The sequence below is a fragment of the Hemiscyllium ocellatum genome, chromosome 6, assembly GCF_020745735.1.
Source record: "Hemiscyllium ocellatum isolate sHemOce1 chromosome 6, sHemOce1.pat.X.cur, whole genome shotgun sequence".
Classification (NCBI taxonomy): Eukaryota; Metazoa; Chordata; class Chondrichthyes; order Orectolobiformes; family Hemiscylliidae; genus Hemiscyllium; species Hemiscyllium ocellatum.
In genome coordinates, this window is record NC_083406.1 from 117,062,553 (window position 1) to 117,079,034 (window position 16,482).

Consider the following 16,482-nt stretch of genomic DNA (forward strand, 5'->3'; position numbering starts at 1 on the left):
CGTTTGTTCAACTGTATTTTGTTCTTTGTTTTCATTTCTACCAAGTGTGAGGTTAGAAGGAAGAAAAAGTTGAGGTTTCTCAGAATTTCACACTGCATTATAGAGTTCCTTAACCAGAAAAAAGATTAAAAACCAGTGGTATACATTTTTATCATGTTGTTCATCTGAAAAATAAAGATTAAGGTTTTCTTTTAATGCATTGGTCCGACTGCTTTTTGCAAACCTTTTCATTCAAATTGAGTGACTCTTCACAATCAGTGCAATAAACAATCTTAGAAACAACAGACAACGTAAAGTTGTGGTGCAGTGGTAATGCTTCCCTATTCCTAAACCCAGACAGGCCTGGGTTCAAGTCCCACCTACTCCAGAGGTATGTAATAATGTTGGAACAAGATGCTGAGAAAAATAGGTTAGATTAAAATCAATTTTTCTGACAGTTAAGCAACACTTAACCAATTCCACCATCTCTGCCATCCCTCCCACGCTACTCTATCCTTCCCATGACATTCCTTGCAGTCCCTATCCTCTAATTCCTTCGCCACCCCATTCCCCATCTCATCCCTCCTTCACCACCCTATCCTCCATTACCACCCCATTCCCCAACTCCATCCCTGCTTCGCCACCCCATTCCCCATCTCATCCCTCTGTCGTCACCCCATTCTCCATCTTCATCCCTCTGTCACCACCCCATTCCCCATCCCCATCTCTCCTTCACCACCCCATTCCCCATCTCCATCCCTCCTTCACCACCCCATTCCCCATCTCCATCCCTCCTTCATCACCCCATTCCCCATCTCCATCCCTCCTTCACCACCCCATTCCCCATTTCCACCATCCCTCCTTCACCACTTCATTCCCCATCTCCATCTCTCCTTCATCACTCCATTCCCCATCTCCATCTCTCCTTCGCCACCCAAAATGCTCCCATTCATCCCCCACGGAATCACTCAACTGACATTTACTAAATATTAGATAGATGTTTATTTCAGGGAGTTCCATGGATGGTTTCCCTCCATTGGCTTGAGCGAGTTATCCCACCCGATCCTTCAGCCCTCGCCTCATTGTGCACTTCTACAGTGTCCCACACCCGCTATTGTGTGTCCACTGACAGCAGAAATACCAGCCACTACCAGTTCCTCCCAGGATTGCCAGCACCGATGCCATTTTCCAAGTCCAGCATGTGCCAGGTCAAATGCTGCCAACTAGGGGCTGCCCTCCAATGCATTCATAGTGGAAGAGGAATGAGAAAGAAAAGCCTTTGAAGACACATCGGTGGCAGAGCTGATATTGCACTGCAAATACAAGCTCACATTCATAAACACATTGCTACTTTACATCACCAGCTGTCTGATTGACTGACATTCTGCTTTATTCATTTACAGGATGTAGGCATCTTAGGTTAGGCCACCATCTGTTGCCTGTCGCTAATCAGGCAGTTGCCCCATGCACGGTGGCTCAGTGTTTAGCACTGCTGCTTCACAGCGCCAGGGACCCGGGTTTGGTTCCAGTCTCCTGTCTGTGTGGAGTGTGCACATTCTCCCTGTGTCTGTGTGGGTTTCCTTCAGGGTTTCTAGTTTCTTCCCACAATCCAAAGAGGTACAGGTTAGGTACACGTTTGACCATGCTAAATTGCCCCATGGTGTTCAGGGATTAGTAAGCTAGGTGCATTAGTCACGGGTAAATATATGATAATAGGGTAGGGTGAATGGGTTTGGGTGGGTTACTCTCCAGAGAGTCGGTGTGAACTTGTTAGGCCGAAGGGTCTGTTTCCACACTGTAGGGATTCTATGAAGTACAGTTAAGACCAGTCACGTTGCTGCAGGTCTAGAGACACATGTAGGCCACGGCAGGTAGGGATGATAGCCTGTTTCCTGAGGGCCATTAGTGAACCAGACAGGATGCTCCCCAGGACTCAATAAGAAATTCATGACCATCGTGAGACTGTCAATTCCAGAATTTTTATTGAATAAATTTTCTGCTATCTGCCATGACAGGATTTAAAACCAGGTCTCCAGATTATTGCCCAAACCACTTGGTTTATTGGAGTCATAGAGATGTACAGCAGGGAAACAGACCCTTCGGTCCAACCTGTCCATGCCGACAAGATGTCCCAACCCAATCTAGTCCCACCTGCCAGCACCCGGCCCATATCCCTCCAAACCCTTCACATTCAAATACCCATCCAAATGCCTTTTAAATGTTGCAATTGTACCAGCCTCCGTCACTTCCTCTGGCAGCTCTTTCCATACACATACCACTCTCTGTGTGAAAAAGTTGCCCCTTAGGTCACTTTTATATCTTTCCCCTCTCACCCTAAACCTAAGCCCTCTAGTTCTGGACTCTCCGGCCCCAGGGAAAAGACTTTGTCTATTTATCCTATCCATGCCCCTCATAATTTTGTAAACCTCTATAAGGTCACACCTCAGCCTCCGACGTTCCAGGGAAAACAGCCCCAGCCTGTTCAGCCTCTCCCTATAGCTCAAATCCTCCAACCCTGGCATCATCCTTGTAAATCTTTTCTGAACACTTTCAAGTTTCACAACACCTTTCCGATAGGAAGGAGACCAGAATTGCACGCAATATTCCAACAGTGGCCTAACCAATGACCTGTACAGCCATAACATGACCTCCCAACTCCTGTACTCAATACTCTGACCAATAAAGGAAAGCATACCAAATGCCTACTTCACTATCCTATCTACCTGCGACTCCACTTTCAAGGAGCTATGAACCTGCACTTCAAGGTCTCTTTGTAGAGCAACACTCCCTAGGACCTTACCATTAAGTGTATAAGTCCTGCTAAGATTTGCTTTCCCAAAATGCAGCACCTCGCATTATCTGAATTAAACTCTATCTGCCACTTCTCAGCCCATTGGCCCATCTGGTCAAGATCTAGTTGTCATCTGAGGTAACCCTCTTCGCTGTCCACTACACCTCCAATTTTGGTGTCATCTGCCAACTTACTAACTGTACCTCTTATGCTTGTATCCAAATCATTTATATAAATGACAAAAAGTAGAGGACCTAGCACCGATCTTTGTGGCACTCCACTGGTCACAGGCCTCCAGCCTGAAAAACAACCCTCCACCACCACCCTCTGTCTCCTACCTTTGAGCCAGTTCTGTATCCAAATGGCTAGTTCTCCCTGTATTCTGTGAGATCTAACGTTGCTAATCAGTCTCCCATGGGGAACCTTGTCGAATGCCTTACTGAAGTCCATATAGATTACATCTACTGCTCTGCTCTCATCAATCCTCTTTGTTACTTCCTCAAAAAACTCAATCAAGTTAGTTAGACAGATTTCCCATGCACAAAGCCATGTTGACTATCCCTAATGAGTCCTTGCCTTTCCAAATACGTGTGCATCCTGTCCCTCCTAACTTCACTATGGGACATTTAGGGATGGGCAATAAAAGCTGGCACAGCCAGTGATAACTTTATCCTAAAGATGAATAAAAACAACTATTTATTCATGCATGGTTAGGCCAGCATTCATTCCCCACCCCTACTGCACCTTGAAGTGAGTGGGCTGCTCAATGAGGCTCATTACTCCCTGACAATGGCCATTATTAAACTCTTAATCCAGACTTTTATTGAACTCAAATTCAGCCACAGTGAATGCAGGATCTCCAGAACACTTACTAAGCTTAGTGCTAACACCACTAGGCCACCACCTTCCCTAATGATACTGCCCCTACAGAAATCAAATAACAAAGACTACCCATCCTTAGCACCACACCATGTTCAGACTGTGTCTAAACAAGTGCTACTTTTCTTCCAAAATCCAGCGCAGGGAGGCACCTTCTCATAGTTCGATATGGAAGCATCACATGCTGGAAAGCCTAACAAACAGTTGGTTAATCACATTCTGGAACCTTTACTGACTGAAAACATTCATTTTTATTTGACAACACCAAAAGTGAGAAAGACCAAACACACAAGAAGTGGCATTTGCTTCTGGGAATGGAAACAACCGTTTGCCTTTTGATCAAATTTACTGTCAGTGAGTAATTACTGCACTCAGCTCACATCAGTTGGAATTGGGTGCACTGACGCTCCGAGAAGCACAGACACTGGAGTCTAAACGTTAACCCTGCTTCTCCCTCCACACCTGCTGAGTTTCTCCAGCAATTTCTGTTTTTGTTTGCTACGCTGAGCCTTTTAGTTATGAATAAGAACATTGCATAAGAACTAGGAATAGGAGTAGGCCATCTGACCCATCGAGCCTGCTCTGTCACTCAATAAGATCATGGTTGACCTTTTCATGGACTCAGCTCCACTTACCCGTGTTTTCACCATATCCTTCAATTCCTTTATTTTTCAAAAAAAGTATCTACCTTAGCTTTAAAAGCGAGATAGAATGAGGCAGCAAAGTACATAAAGAAGGTAAAACAGGACAAGGTTGAGATGCTGTGAGAAGGTGCAAAACTTTTTTTAAAAGTTACATTCTCAAGTGAACTTCAACAATTGGTGTCAGCCCAGCCAATGTATTGGGTATTAGCCCCCCCTCTGTGCTGCTGTCTGTGCCATAATGTTTAGACTGATTCTAATCTAAAAAATGGATGAACCCTTATTCTGATGCTCTCTGGTCCTAGATTCTCTCAAAAGGGGAAACAACCTCTCTATATCTACCTTAAGATCCAAGAAAGAATAATCATCGTGCAGGTCAGTAATTATATGCTTGCGTACATAGACAATGCACCTTTCTCTGTTTAGATCAGAGTGGTGCTGGAAAAGCACAGCAGGTCAGGCAGCATCCAAGGAGCAGGAAAATCACGAATGAAGGGCTTTTGCCCAAAATGTCGATTTTCCTGCTCTCTGATACTGCCTGACCTGCTGTGCTTTTCCAGCACCGCTCTGATCTAAACTCTGGTTTCCAGCATCTGCAGTCCTCCCTTTTGCCTAATGCGCCTTTCTCCTACATCCCTGTTCAAAATAATTCAGATAATTGTTCTCAACGGATTTTAACATAGAGTACAATATCCATTTTTTTGTTTAGTTTTCAACTGATTTTTTTTTTCTCTCCTGGAAAGGAAATGACAGACCACAAAGAGATCTTTTACGAAGACTGAAACTGATCGCTCGCAGTGTCTCGGTGTCTAAAGACAAGCATCTTCGAACTTGACAGATTGCTCTGGAAGAGAAGGAAACCTTCTACTAACCATGCATCCCTTCAAGTGGTCCCTTCCGCTGATGGTTGCGTGTACATGCTGGGCAGGTAAAAGGATATTCCCACTTTCTTGCATCGCTATGTGCCTGCAATAGACCTGTTGAGTTTTCTAGTTGAATTGAGAGGGCACCTAACGCTAGCAAGGAGCAGCAGGATCCCAACTTAACACCTCTTCCAAACTAGGCAAGGTTCTTAGTGGAGAGCAGGAGCTTTCAAACTGTGGGAATGTCAGTCAGGATCTAACTGATAGCTGAATGGGTAAAAACAATGACTCCTCTATTTCTGTGCCCCAGAGCAGACCTCAATGTTAAATGAATAAGAGTTGCCTTATTGAAATTCATTTGCATAACGCTCATAAATTCCTTTCCATAAAATGAACGAGCTTGGGAGTTTAAATGTCTTCCTTTCAAGGTGTCTTCCTTTGCAGTATAATGAGGAATTTCTCATTGTTCTCTGAGTTCTACTTCGCGAGTTTTGAGAAGTTTTCTACTGCTTGATGTTTCAGCTCTGTCTGAATAAATAACTCTCATACATTTTGCCCACGTAATAAGCCACCAAACACCAAGAGTAAATTGATTGAGTGAAGGAAATCATAGATTAAATTGAGGTATAATAATTCAATATTAACAAGAACAAATTAACAAAACTAGGAATCTTGTTTTTATTAAAAAGCTAAGCAAATATGAAGAATTTTAAGATTTCATTAAATAATTACAATAGCATAAATGCCAAACTGTATTTTCTGTTACTTTGTTAACCTTGTTTTATTTGAATAAATTCATAAACCTTTGAAGTGATATAACATTTTGAAAATTCTTGATGTAAGTAACTTTTTATTGTTTCCCTTTTAACATTATTTGAAGAGTTGCGATCAAAACCAACTTTTCAGATCAAAAAATATGAGGACCAATTCTCTTTATTCTTTCATGAGATGGGGTGTCACTGGCAAGATCAGTATTTGCTGTCTCTCTCCCGTTACCCCTGAACTGAATGACTTGCTCAGACCAGTTCAGAGGCAAGTTAATTATCAATCACTTTCGTGTCACATGTAGGCCAGACCATGTAAGGACAGAAGATTTCCTTCACTAAAGGACTTTAAATGAGCCAGATGGATTTTTATAACCATCAATGATTCATAACCACTATCACCAGGACTAGCTCTGAATTCCAGTTTTATTAACCAGATTCAAATTCCCAATTCAAATCCTCTGGCTTTGTCTTTTTTTTAGATTAGACTTACAGTGTGGAAACAGGCCCTTCGGCCCAACAAGTCCACACCGACCCGCCGAAGCGCAACCCACCCATACCCCTACATTTACCCCTTACCTAACACTACGGGCAATTTAGCATGGCCAATTCACCTGACCCGCACATCTTTGTGACTGTGGGAGGAAACCGGAGCACCCGGAGGAAACCCACGCAGACACGGGGAGAATGTGCAAACTCCACACAGTCAGTCGCCTGAGTCGGGAATTGAACCCGGGTCTACAGGCGCTGTGAGGCAGCAGTGCTAACCACTGTGCCACCGTGCCGCCCACAGTTTGCAGTTACTGAGCGCATTTGGTGTCAAAATTGTCCCAAACACCTTACAAGAGCTTCCCACACCGGCTCAGGTTTTCATAAAGATCTCATCTTCTCAATCTCACCCCTCGTCTGCAGCATAGTGACCCTCGGGTTAAACCAATTACCAGTTCTCTCTCTCTCTCTCTCCGTCTCTCTGTCTCTCTCTCTCTCTCATGAGAAAGCAGCCTCACAGTCTCTGGGACTATGGTGAATTTTAACAGCGTTATGACGACAATAGATGGACAGGTGCAGAAAAATACATTCTAGAAGGAAGAGTGATCAAATTCTTGATTGAGGAGCATTTGCAAGGAGGGTCTTATAGTGGAGAGGGAGCTGGAGGGGCAGAGAACTTTAGGGCAGGACTTCCAAAGTTTGGGATATTGCTTGTTGAAAGTGCAGTCATGACTAGTTGCATAAAAGGAGAAATGGGAACATGTAGGAGTTTGAAGTTGGAGTAATGAGGGGTTTTGCAGCTTTGTAGGAGTGGAGGATGTTTCAAAGATAAATAGGACAAGGCATTTCAACCATGAGGATGATAAAGAAATGTTAAAAATGCTTGAAACGTGGAAGACTTGGAGAAATTACAGGTTACTAGTCACTGTGGTTAAAATAGGTTTATTGAAAAATAGGAGAAAGTGAGGATTGCAGATGCTAGAGATCAGAGCTGAAAATGTGTTGCTGGAAAAGCGCAGCAGGTCAGGCAGCATCCAAGGAGCAGGAGAATCAACATTTCGGGCATGAGCCCTTCTTCAGGAAGGGCTCATGAAGAAGGGCTCATGCCCGAAATGTTGATCCTCCTGCTCCTTGGATGCTGCCTGACCTGCTGCGCTTTTCCAGCAACACATTTTCAGCTTATTGAGAAATAGCCCAAACAGTAAAAACAGAGTAAGACTCAGTGATCTAGTTCAACTTCTCTCAGTGGTCTAACAGGACTTTAAAAACATTCAGAGGGAAAGACATCTGATTGCTTCCACAAAATATTATACATCTCAAAATATAAGTTCAAGGAATATTTTATGCTTCACAAACCCCTTCAAAAAATAACTTTACCGAAATAGATTTGTGTTAAGCATGACAAATATACAGTTTAATCTCCTTGAGAAGGCAGGAGAATGAGGTTGAGAAACACATCAGCCGTAATCAAATGGAGGAGCAGACTCGATGGGCCGAATGGCAGAATCCTGCTCCGATCTCTTTTGGTCTTAATTTCTAACAACTTAAATTCACAGAAAATTGCATTTCAAGTCAATTTAAATTCATGTTGCATACAATAAATTTCAAATCACTTGAATTCAGAGAAAATTGAAATACAAGTCAGTTGAAATTCATGTGACACACAATAAATTTCAAATCACACAATTTAAATTCACACTGAATTTAAAATTGAGTAGCATTTGAACAATGCAAATTTCAATCCAGGTTAGATTAAATTTCTAATTTAAATTTGCAGATAAAGCAAAATATCAATTGGCAGATGTGATTTCTGAATTTGAATTAATATAATATGGATGTTATAAGGAATGTCATACATTTAAAACGAAAACAATAAGACCAGTGAGATAATGCAGTAAAGTCTTCTTTCTAAATGCAAAGAAATGTTTCAGAAGATGAGCCAATTGAGATTACAGTTTATAAAATACTGGGTAGATTTGTCTTTGATACAATTGTGTACAAAATGGGTTGCAATCAACCCCTAGCCCCTTTTCATATCCCCTCTTACATTTAACACGATCGAAGTGAACAAAAATTGAAACGGCAAGAAATGTTAAGCAAAGCTGTTACCACACCCCATCGTGTGGTCACAGAATCATGGAAGTGTTACAGCACAAGGTGGAGACCATTCAGCCCATCGTGCCTGCACTGGCTATCCAAATGAGTGTGATTGTCTAGCACCTTCACCCAACACCCTTCCACGCCATTTCTATTTAAATAACCATCTAATTAAATGTGCTTTTCTCAAAGTCTACATTTACCCCAGTGCCCTTTATTTACCACGGCTAGAGAATAGGAAATAAATTCAAATTTACTAGACTTTCGGTGTGTAGGTGTGGTGGCATTTTAACACAGTCAATTTACTTACAGGATGACAAATATCCAGAGTTGCGTAATCTCTAGAGTACTTGGGTAGAAAGAAACTTTGAGTGTCTGGAGGGAGAGGACTGTATGAGGCAAGGGTGAAACGTTGGCGGTTGAAGGTGCCAGTCTGGGTACAATAAATCAAGACAGTGTTAGAGGAATGTCGAACACACACACACAGATTGTAAATAATGGCAGCGATTCACAAAATAATCTCCAGAAGTCTCTAGAAGAGCAACTCCAGCTAGTCTCAGTCCCTCGCTTTTTCCCTGTAGCACTCTGAGTTAATGTCCAAATTCTTAATTGAATTGACCTCTGTTTCACTCCCAGGCAGTCTGTTCCAGATCCTAACCATCTGGGGCATCAATGGGTTTTTTTCCACAAGTTATTGTCAGAGTCATACAGCATAGAAACAGGCCCTTCGGCCCACCGGATCTGGGCCGACCAACAAACTGCACTGATCCCATTTTAGATTTGATTAGATTACTTACAGTGTGGAAACAGGCCCTTCGGCCCAACAAGTCCACACCGACCCGCCGAAGCGCAACCCACCCATTACCCTACATTTACCCCTTACTTAACACTACGGGCAATTTAGCATGGCCAATTCACCTGACCCGCACATCTTCGGACTGTGGGAGGAAACTGGAGCATCCGGAGGAAACCCACGCAGACACGGGGAGAACGTGCAAACTCCACACAGTCAGTCGCCTGAGGCAGGAATTGAACTCGGGTCTCTGGCGCTGTGAGGCAGCAGTGCTAACCACTGTGCCACCGTTTCACCCACAATGCTACCTGCTAATGTTGTTGAACCAATGTTCTCAATCCTTCTGTAGCTGGGACCAATTGCTCCCCTTTTCCTCTCGTTAGTCTCCCCATCGTGTGGTCACAGAATCATGGAAGTGTTACAGCACAAGATGGAGACCATTCAGCCCACCGTGCCTGCACTGGCTATCCAAATGAGCGTGATTATCTAGCGCCTTCACCCAACACCCTTCCACGCCATTTCTATTTAAATAACCATCTAATTAAATGTGCTTTTCTCAAACAGCATCAGCTTCACCAGTCAAACTGAAGTATCTGAAGGAATTCTCAAAATTCCTTTCCACATCCTCTTCCTTTATTATGCCGATTCAAGTGTTCCCAGCTCCCAATCAAAGATTGCATATTGGGCAGGACATTGGTTCGGCCACTTTTGGAACACTGCCTTCAGTTCTGGTCTCCCTGCTGTAGGAAAGATGCTTTTCAACTTGAAAGGGCTCAGAAAAAGTTTACAAGGATTTGCCAGGGGTTGGAAGATTTGAGCTTAAGGGAAAGGCTGACATCTGAAGAAGGAGCAGCGCTCCGAACGCTTGTGATTTAAAACAAACCAGTTGGACTATAACCTGGTGCAGGGTGATTTCTGACCTTGTCCACCCGTGTCCAACACTGGCTCCTGCACATCACGAGAGAGGTGCCAGAGGACTACAGGATAGCCAAAGTGGTATCGTTATTTTAGAAGGGAGGTAGGCATATACCAGGAAATTACAGGCCGGTCAGTGTAAACTCAGTGATGGAGACACTGGTGAAAGAAATTCTGAGAGACAGGATTAATCTGCTCTTCCAAGGCAGGGGTTAATCAAGGTCATGATGGTTTTGCTAAAGTGAGATCATATGAGATCAACTTGAAGAAGTGATTAAATGCAGAGATTTGGTCTACTTGGGCTTCAATAAGGTTATTGATAAGGTTCCACATGGCAGGCTGATCGTGAAAGTAAGAGCCTGTGGCCAGTGAGATCCACAGAGCTCAGGCTTGGGGCCCTTGCTGTTTGTGGTTTATATACAGCGCAGTGGCTCAGTGGTTAGCACTGCTGCCTCGCAGCACCAAGGACCCAGGTTTAATTCTAGCCTCGGGCGACTGTCTGTGTGGGGTTTGCACATTTCTTCGGTGCTCTGGTTTCTTCCCACAAACCAAAGATGTGCAGGTTAGGTGGATTGGCTGTGTTAAATTGAGGTAAAAACAATGACTGCAGATACTGGAAACCAGATTCTGGGTCAGTGGTGCTGGAAGAGCACAGCAGTTCAGGCAGCATCCAACGAGCAGCGAAATCTGGCTGAGTTTGTTTCACGACATGGTTGAAGAGCTTCAGGGCAGAGGAGATGACCTGGGAGTTGCAGTGGGAGAGGGACTCCCTGAGATTCTTGTAGAGAGAGGAGGAAAACTTCTTCAAGGCAGGCATCCTTGCAAGAGGGTTAAAATCAACGAGGTAAAAACAATGACTGCAGATGCTGTAAACCAGATTCTGCATCAGTGGTGCTGGAATAGCACAGCAGTTCAGGCAGCATCCAACAAGCAGCGAAATCTGGCTGTGGTACCGGGTTTGTTTCACAACATGGTGTTAAATTGACCATAGTGTTGAGGGATGTGTAGGTTAGGTGCATTAGTCAGGGGTAAATGTAGAGTGATTACAGGAATCGGTCTGGGTGGGCTGCTTTTCGGAGGGTTCATGGGGACACGCTGTGCTGAAGGGCCTGTTTCCACATTATAGGGATTCGTTGTAGATTTGAATGTAGCAAGGTTCATCAGTAAGTTTACAGATGATACAAAAATTGGTAGGGTCTAAATAGCGAGCAGGATAGCCTTAGATTACAGGAGCATAGTAGACAGGCTGGTTAGAACGGCTTATCAATAGCAAATGGAATTTCATCTGGGTGAGTGTGAAATGATGCACTTGAATAATACAAACAAAGGAAAGGAATACATGATGAACTTTGAGACCCTGGGAAATACTTTGGATCAGTGGTCCCTTAAGGCAGCAGGGTAGGTTGAGAAAGTGGTTAAGAAGGCACATGGAATTCCTGCCTTTATTAGCCAAGGCACAGAGTTTAAGAGCAGGAAGGTTGTGCTGGAACTGTATAAAATGTTGGTTAGGCCCCAGGTGGAGAATCCCCATTCTAGAGACCTCATTATCGAGAGGGAGATTTGCCAGGACTGGAGAGTTTCAATCACAAGGAGATATTGGACAGATTGGGTTTGTCTTGGAGCAGAGGGGAGACATGATTGAGACGTTTAAAATGATGAGGGGGTTAGATAGGGCGGACAGGAGGAAGCTTTCCCCTTGCTGGAGGCCTCAATGACTAAAGGACATAGATTTAAGGTAAGGGGCAGGAGGTTTACAGGGGAATGTAAGGGTAACAAGAATCTGGACCCCACTGCCTTTAAGGGCTGGTAGAAGTAGAAATCCTCATAGCACTGCACTCGCAATGCCAAGGCAAACACAGCTATGGGCCAAAATAGGATGAGAATAATTTTAGATGGTTGTTTTTGACTGGAGCAGATTCGATGGACTGGCGGGCCTGTTTATGGGCTATGACTCGAATAATAGACAATAGACAATAGGTGCAGGAGTAGGTCATGATCAATATGATCATGGCTGATCATTCCTAATCAGTATCCGCTTCCTGCCTTACCTCCATAACCCTTGTTTCCACAATCCTTGAGAGCTCTCTCCAACTCTTCCTTAAATGAATCCAGAGACTGGGCCTCCACTGCCCTCTGGGGCAGAGCATTCCACACAGCCACCACTCTCTGGGTGAAGAGGTTTCTCCTCATCTCTGTCCTAAAAAATTATGAAGATCAATTGAACAAATTGGAATTGTTCTCCCTGGAGAGGATGAAGTGAAAAGGAGGTCTGATAGAGATTTTCAAAACCATGAGTGGGATGGACTTGTAAATGATACAAAAACAAAAGAGCACAGATTTAAAATGTAAATGGAGCAAGGGTGATGAGAGAGAAAGAGTTCTCACATAGGGAGTAGTGAGGGTCTGGAAGGCACTGTCTGATGCCACGTTCAGTTGGGGCATTGAAGAGGGCACTGGACAGTTTTTTGTTTGGATAGGAATGGTGTGCAGGGATTTGGTGAAAAGGTTGGGACTAGTAATGGAGCTGGTCCAGTCATGATGGGCTGAATGGCCTCCATCTGAATCATAGTCATTCTGTGCTCAAATGAAGATTGAGAGAGGATTCACTTTCACCGGCAATATCAGTAAAGGAATACCATCCGAGCTCTTATAGCGAAAGCATCTTGCATGAAACAAAACATCTCAAAGTGGTTCACAGCAATGCTACCAAACAATATTGAATACCAAGACACTGAAGGTGGAGTCAGCAGGTAAATGAGAACTTTGTCAAGGGGGTGGATGGTAACAAGAAAGAGAAGACTTGCATTTCTATCCAGCCGTACAAAACCACAGGATGTTCAAAAGCATCCCACAGCCAGTGAAACAATTCTGTTCTACCGTAGCAAATTCAACAGCCAATTTGTACACAGTCAGCTCTCCCAAGCAGCAATGTGATAAGGAATGCCCTTTACTGATGAGGGGTCAGTGTTGGCTCAGGCAATTGGAAGATCTTACAAATTGAGCCCGGGAGGACAATTGGAACCTCAGTTCAAACTTGCATCCAAAAGTCGGCCCCTCTGACAGCTCAGCATCCTGTCAGCTGTGCGTTAGAGTGCCAGTCCTTGGACTGGGAATTAAAACTGCAACTGTCTGACTGCAAGAGAAGAAAATGAACAATGGGGCTGCTGCAATACCCTAAAAGGAGCTCAAAAATGAAGTGACACCAGATTATAGTCCAATGGGTTTATATAAAATCGCATGGCCTGAGGTGTGCAAACAGGCCCATCGGCCCAACAAGTCCACACCAACCCACAACCCACCCATTCCCCTACATTGCCCCTAACACTATGGGCAATTTAGCATGGCCAATTCACCTAACCTGCACATCTTTGGACTGTGGGAGGAAACCGGAGCACCCGGAGGAAACCCACGCAGACACGGGGAGAATGTGCAAACTCCACACAGTCAGTCGCCTGAGTCAGGAATTGAACCTGGGTCTCAGGCGTCGTGAGGCAGCAGTGCTAACTGCTGTGCCACCGTGCCGCCTACAAACTTGCAATTTCAAATAAACCCATTGACTATAACTTGGTGTGGTTTGAGTTTTGACCCTGGTCCAACACCAAGCAGCTCCACGTCATGGCTAAAAAAGGAGAGAGAGGCAAGGTGAGGATTAGGGAAATGATTTACTGTCCATCAATTGGCTCGGTTTGTAAATGTTGAGAATAAATTAACATCTAGGGGCTGAATTTTGTGACCTTGAAACATTGTCATTTGGAATTTGATTCCTCAAGCAGGACTTCCTTATAAATCAGAGGAACACCTTTAAAAACAGACATAGAAATATCCAAAATAGGAACAGGAGTAGCTTATTCTTCACTTAAAGCCTGCTGTGCCATTCCATAAGATAACGGCAGATCATCCAACTCAGTCCCCTGTTCCTGCTTTCTCTTTGATCCCTTAAGAACTATCTCTAACTTTTTCTTGACTCCTTCAACTGCTTTCTGTGGTGGTGAATTCCACAGCTCCCCATTCTCTGGGTGAAGAAATTCCTCCTCATTACAATCTGAAATGGCCTACTCCCCTGTACCCTGTGACGCCTGGTTCGAGACACCCAAGTCATCAGGAAAATCCTTCCTGCATTTATCCTGTCTAGTCTTGTGAGAATTTTGTAGGTTTTCTCGAGATATCCCTCATTCCTCTAAAGTCCAGTGGATACAGTCTGAATCAATCCACTTCCGCTTCATACATCAGTGCTGCTGTCCCAGGACTCAGTCTGGAAAACCTTCATTGCACTCTCTCCATCGTCAGAACGTCCTCAGATAAGGCGATCACAATCTGCACACTTGTTATCTTCCTGATGAAGGGTTTATGCCCGAAACGTCGACTCTCCTGCTCCTCAGATGCTGTCTGGCCAGCTGTGCTTTTCCAGTGCCATATTGTTTGACTATGATCTCCAGCGTCTGCAGTCCTCTTATTCTCCTGTATTAACTTCCTTGTCAGTTGAACTATATTAATTCAATGGGGATCATTTTGACTTGGCGATGGTATGAAAACTGAGGTCTCGTGGCGCACTGGGTAGCAATACTAGCTGGCATTGCCAACACTGTTCATAAAATGAATGAATTGAACAAAATGTGGCTTCTGCATTTGACAGGTTACAGCTGTGAATGCACCTGAAAAGCACTGAATTGGTAGTGAGGTCTCTTCTGGAGCGTTGTGTCTAGTTCTGTTATAAGAAGGATATTATTAAGCTGGAGAGGATTCAGAAAAGATTTACCAGGTTGTTGACAGGAATGGAGGGTTTGAGTTATAAAAATAGACTGGAAAGGCTGGACTTTTTACTGGAGCATAGGAGGTTGAGCGGTGACCTGACAGAGGTTTATAAAATCATGAGGGTGTAACGAGGATATGCTGTCCTTGGGATTTTTTTCAGAGAGGTCGTAAAAGCAGCGATTCTGGAAAGTCTAGGTTTAACTAGTTAAGAGTGCTTTAAAGCTAAAAAAAAAACACGCCTGTACAATGAAAGGGGAGTGGCTAGTTCTACCAGCTCAGCTTTTCTCTGGTTTGGTTTGGTATTAGCTAGCAGTCAGCTTTTTGAGGTTGTTGGTCAAGGAAACAGCTCCATGGAAGGAGGTGTTCCATACTGAATCTCTCTGCCATCTCTCTCTCTCTCATGTAAGAGCCTGTGTTTGATTTTACCTTTTGTGCCAAGATGATATTTCTGAGGTTTGTTGCAGGCTCGTTAAGTTGGAATAGTCTTGGCTTTTCGGAGAGGTTAAGTTGTTTCATATTCTCTTCTCTTTCGTTTGTGCCTCTTTCGGTGATCTTGCAAATAAATTCTGCTTTGCTTAACACTAAGTGGTTGGGCAAGCTGCATCCCTCATGAAATATTCACTGTACACCTGCTTCAAACAACAAGCAAAGTTCGGGTCTGGGATACTGCCTTGAAATGTTTTGAGGAGGTCTGGCCTGGTTTCTAACAAAGGGTACACATAAGGTGAGTCACAGGTGCCTTTTCCCTGGGGGGAGGATTTCAAGACTAGGGGACATATTTTTAAGGTGAGGGGACGAAGATTTTAAGAAGACATGAGGGGCAAATGTTCTCCACAGAGACTGGCTCACAATTAGAATGAACTTCCAGATGTGGGTAGAGTTACAACATTTCATAGATACTTAGATAAATACATGAATAGGAAAGGTTTGGAGGGATATGGGCCAAGTGCAGGCAGGTGGGACCAACTTATGGTCAGCATGGACTGGTTGGACTCCATGCTATGACTCTATGAGTCTATGACACTTTAGCACATGACTGATGCAATACGAATGGTAATGACAATAAGAGATGAATCTAATATCGCCTTCTTTACACCATCACTTGAAGCCAAAGTTGACTCTAATGTCTTGGCAATGGGCAGCATAAATGGACCCTACTCAAATCCCCACAAACCATAGAGATCTAAAACCATAAGATGCAGGCCATTCAGCCAATCAAATCTGCTCCACCATTAATTAGGTCATAGTTTTTATTTCTTCATTCTTAATTTTTTAAAAATTCATTCACAGGATGAAGGCATCATTGGTTAGGTCAGCATTTATTGCCCATCCCTAATTGCCCAGAGGGCAGTTAAGAGTCGAGAGTGTGGTGCTGGAAAAGCATGGCAGGTCAGACAGCATCTGAGGAGCAGGAGAATTGGCGTTTCGAGGCCTTATGCCCAAAACATGGATTCTCCTGCTCCTCAGATGCTGCCTGACTGGCTGTGTTTTCCAGCACCACACTCTCAACTCTGACCTC

The 16,482-nt window shown here is 43.9% G+C and overlaps 1 protein-coding gene across 2 annotated transcripts in view; it reads left to right on the forward strand.

Moving 5' to 3' along the window:
• Nucleotides 1-16,482, forward strand: part of LOC132816884 (T-cell-specific surface glycoprotein CD28-like) — a 45,714-nt gene that overhangs the window by 12,908 nt on the left and 16,324 nt on the right. The window contains exons 2-3 of one of the 2 annotated variants that reach the window (XM_060826883.1): nt 4,596-4,665; nt 5,034-5,218. In XM_060826883.1, coding sequence (XP_060682866.1) covers nt 5,164-5,218 — 55 coding nt within the window. In that variant the 5' untranslated portion in view covers nt 4,596-4,665; nt 5,034-5,163. The remainder of the gene's footprint in view (nt 1-4,595; nt 4,666-5,033; nt 5,219-16,482) is intronic. The other variant, XM_060826884.1, reaches the window with a different exon arrangement.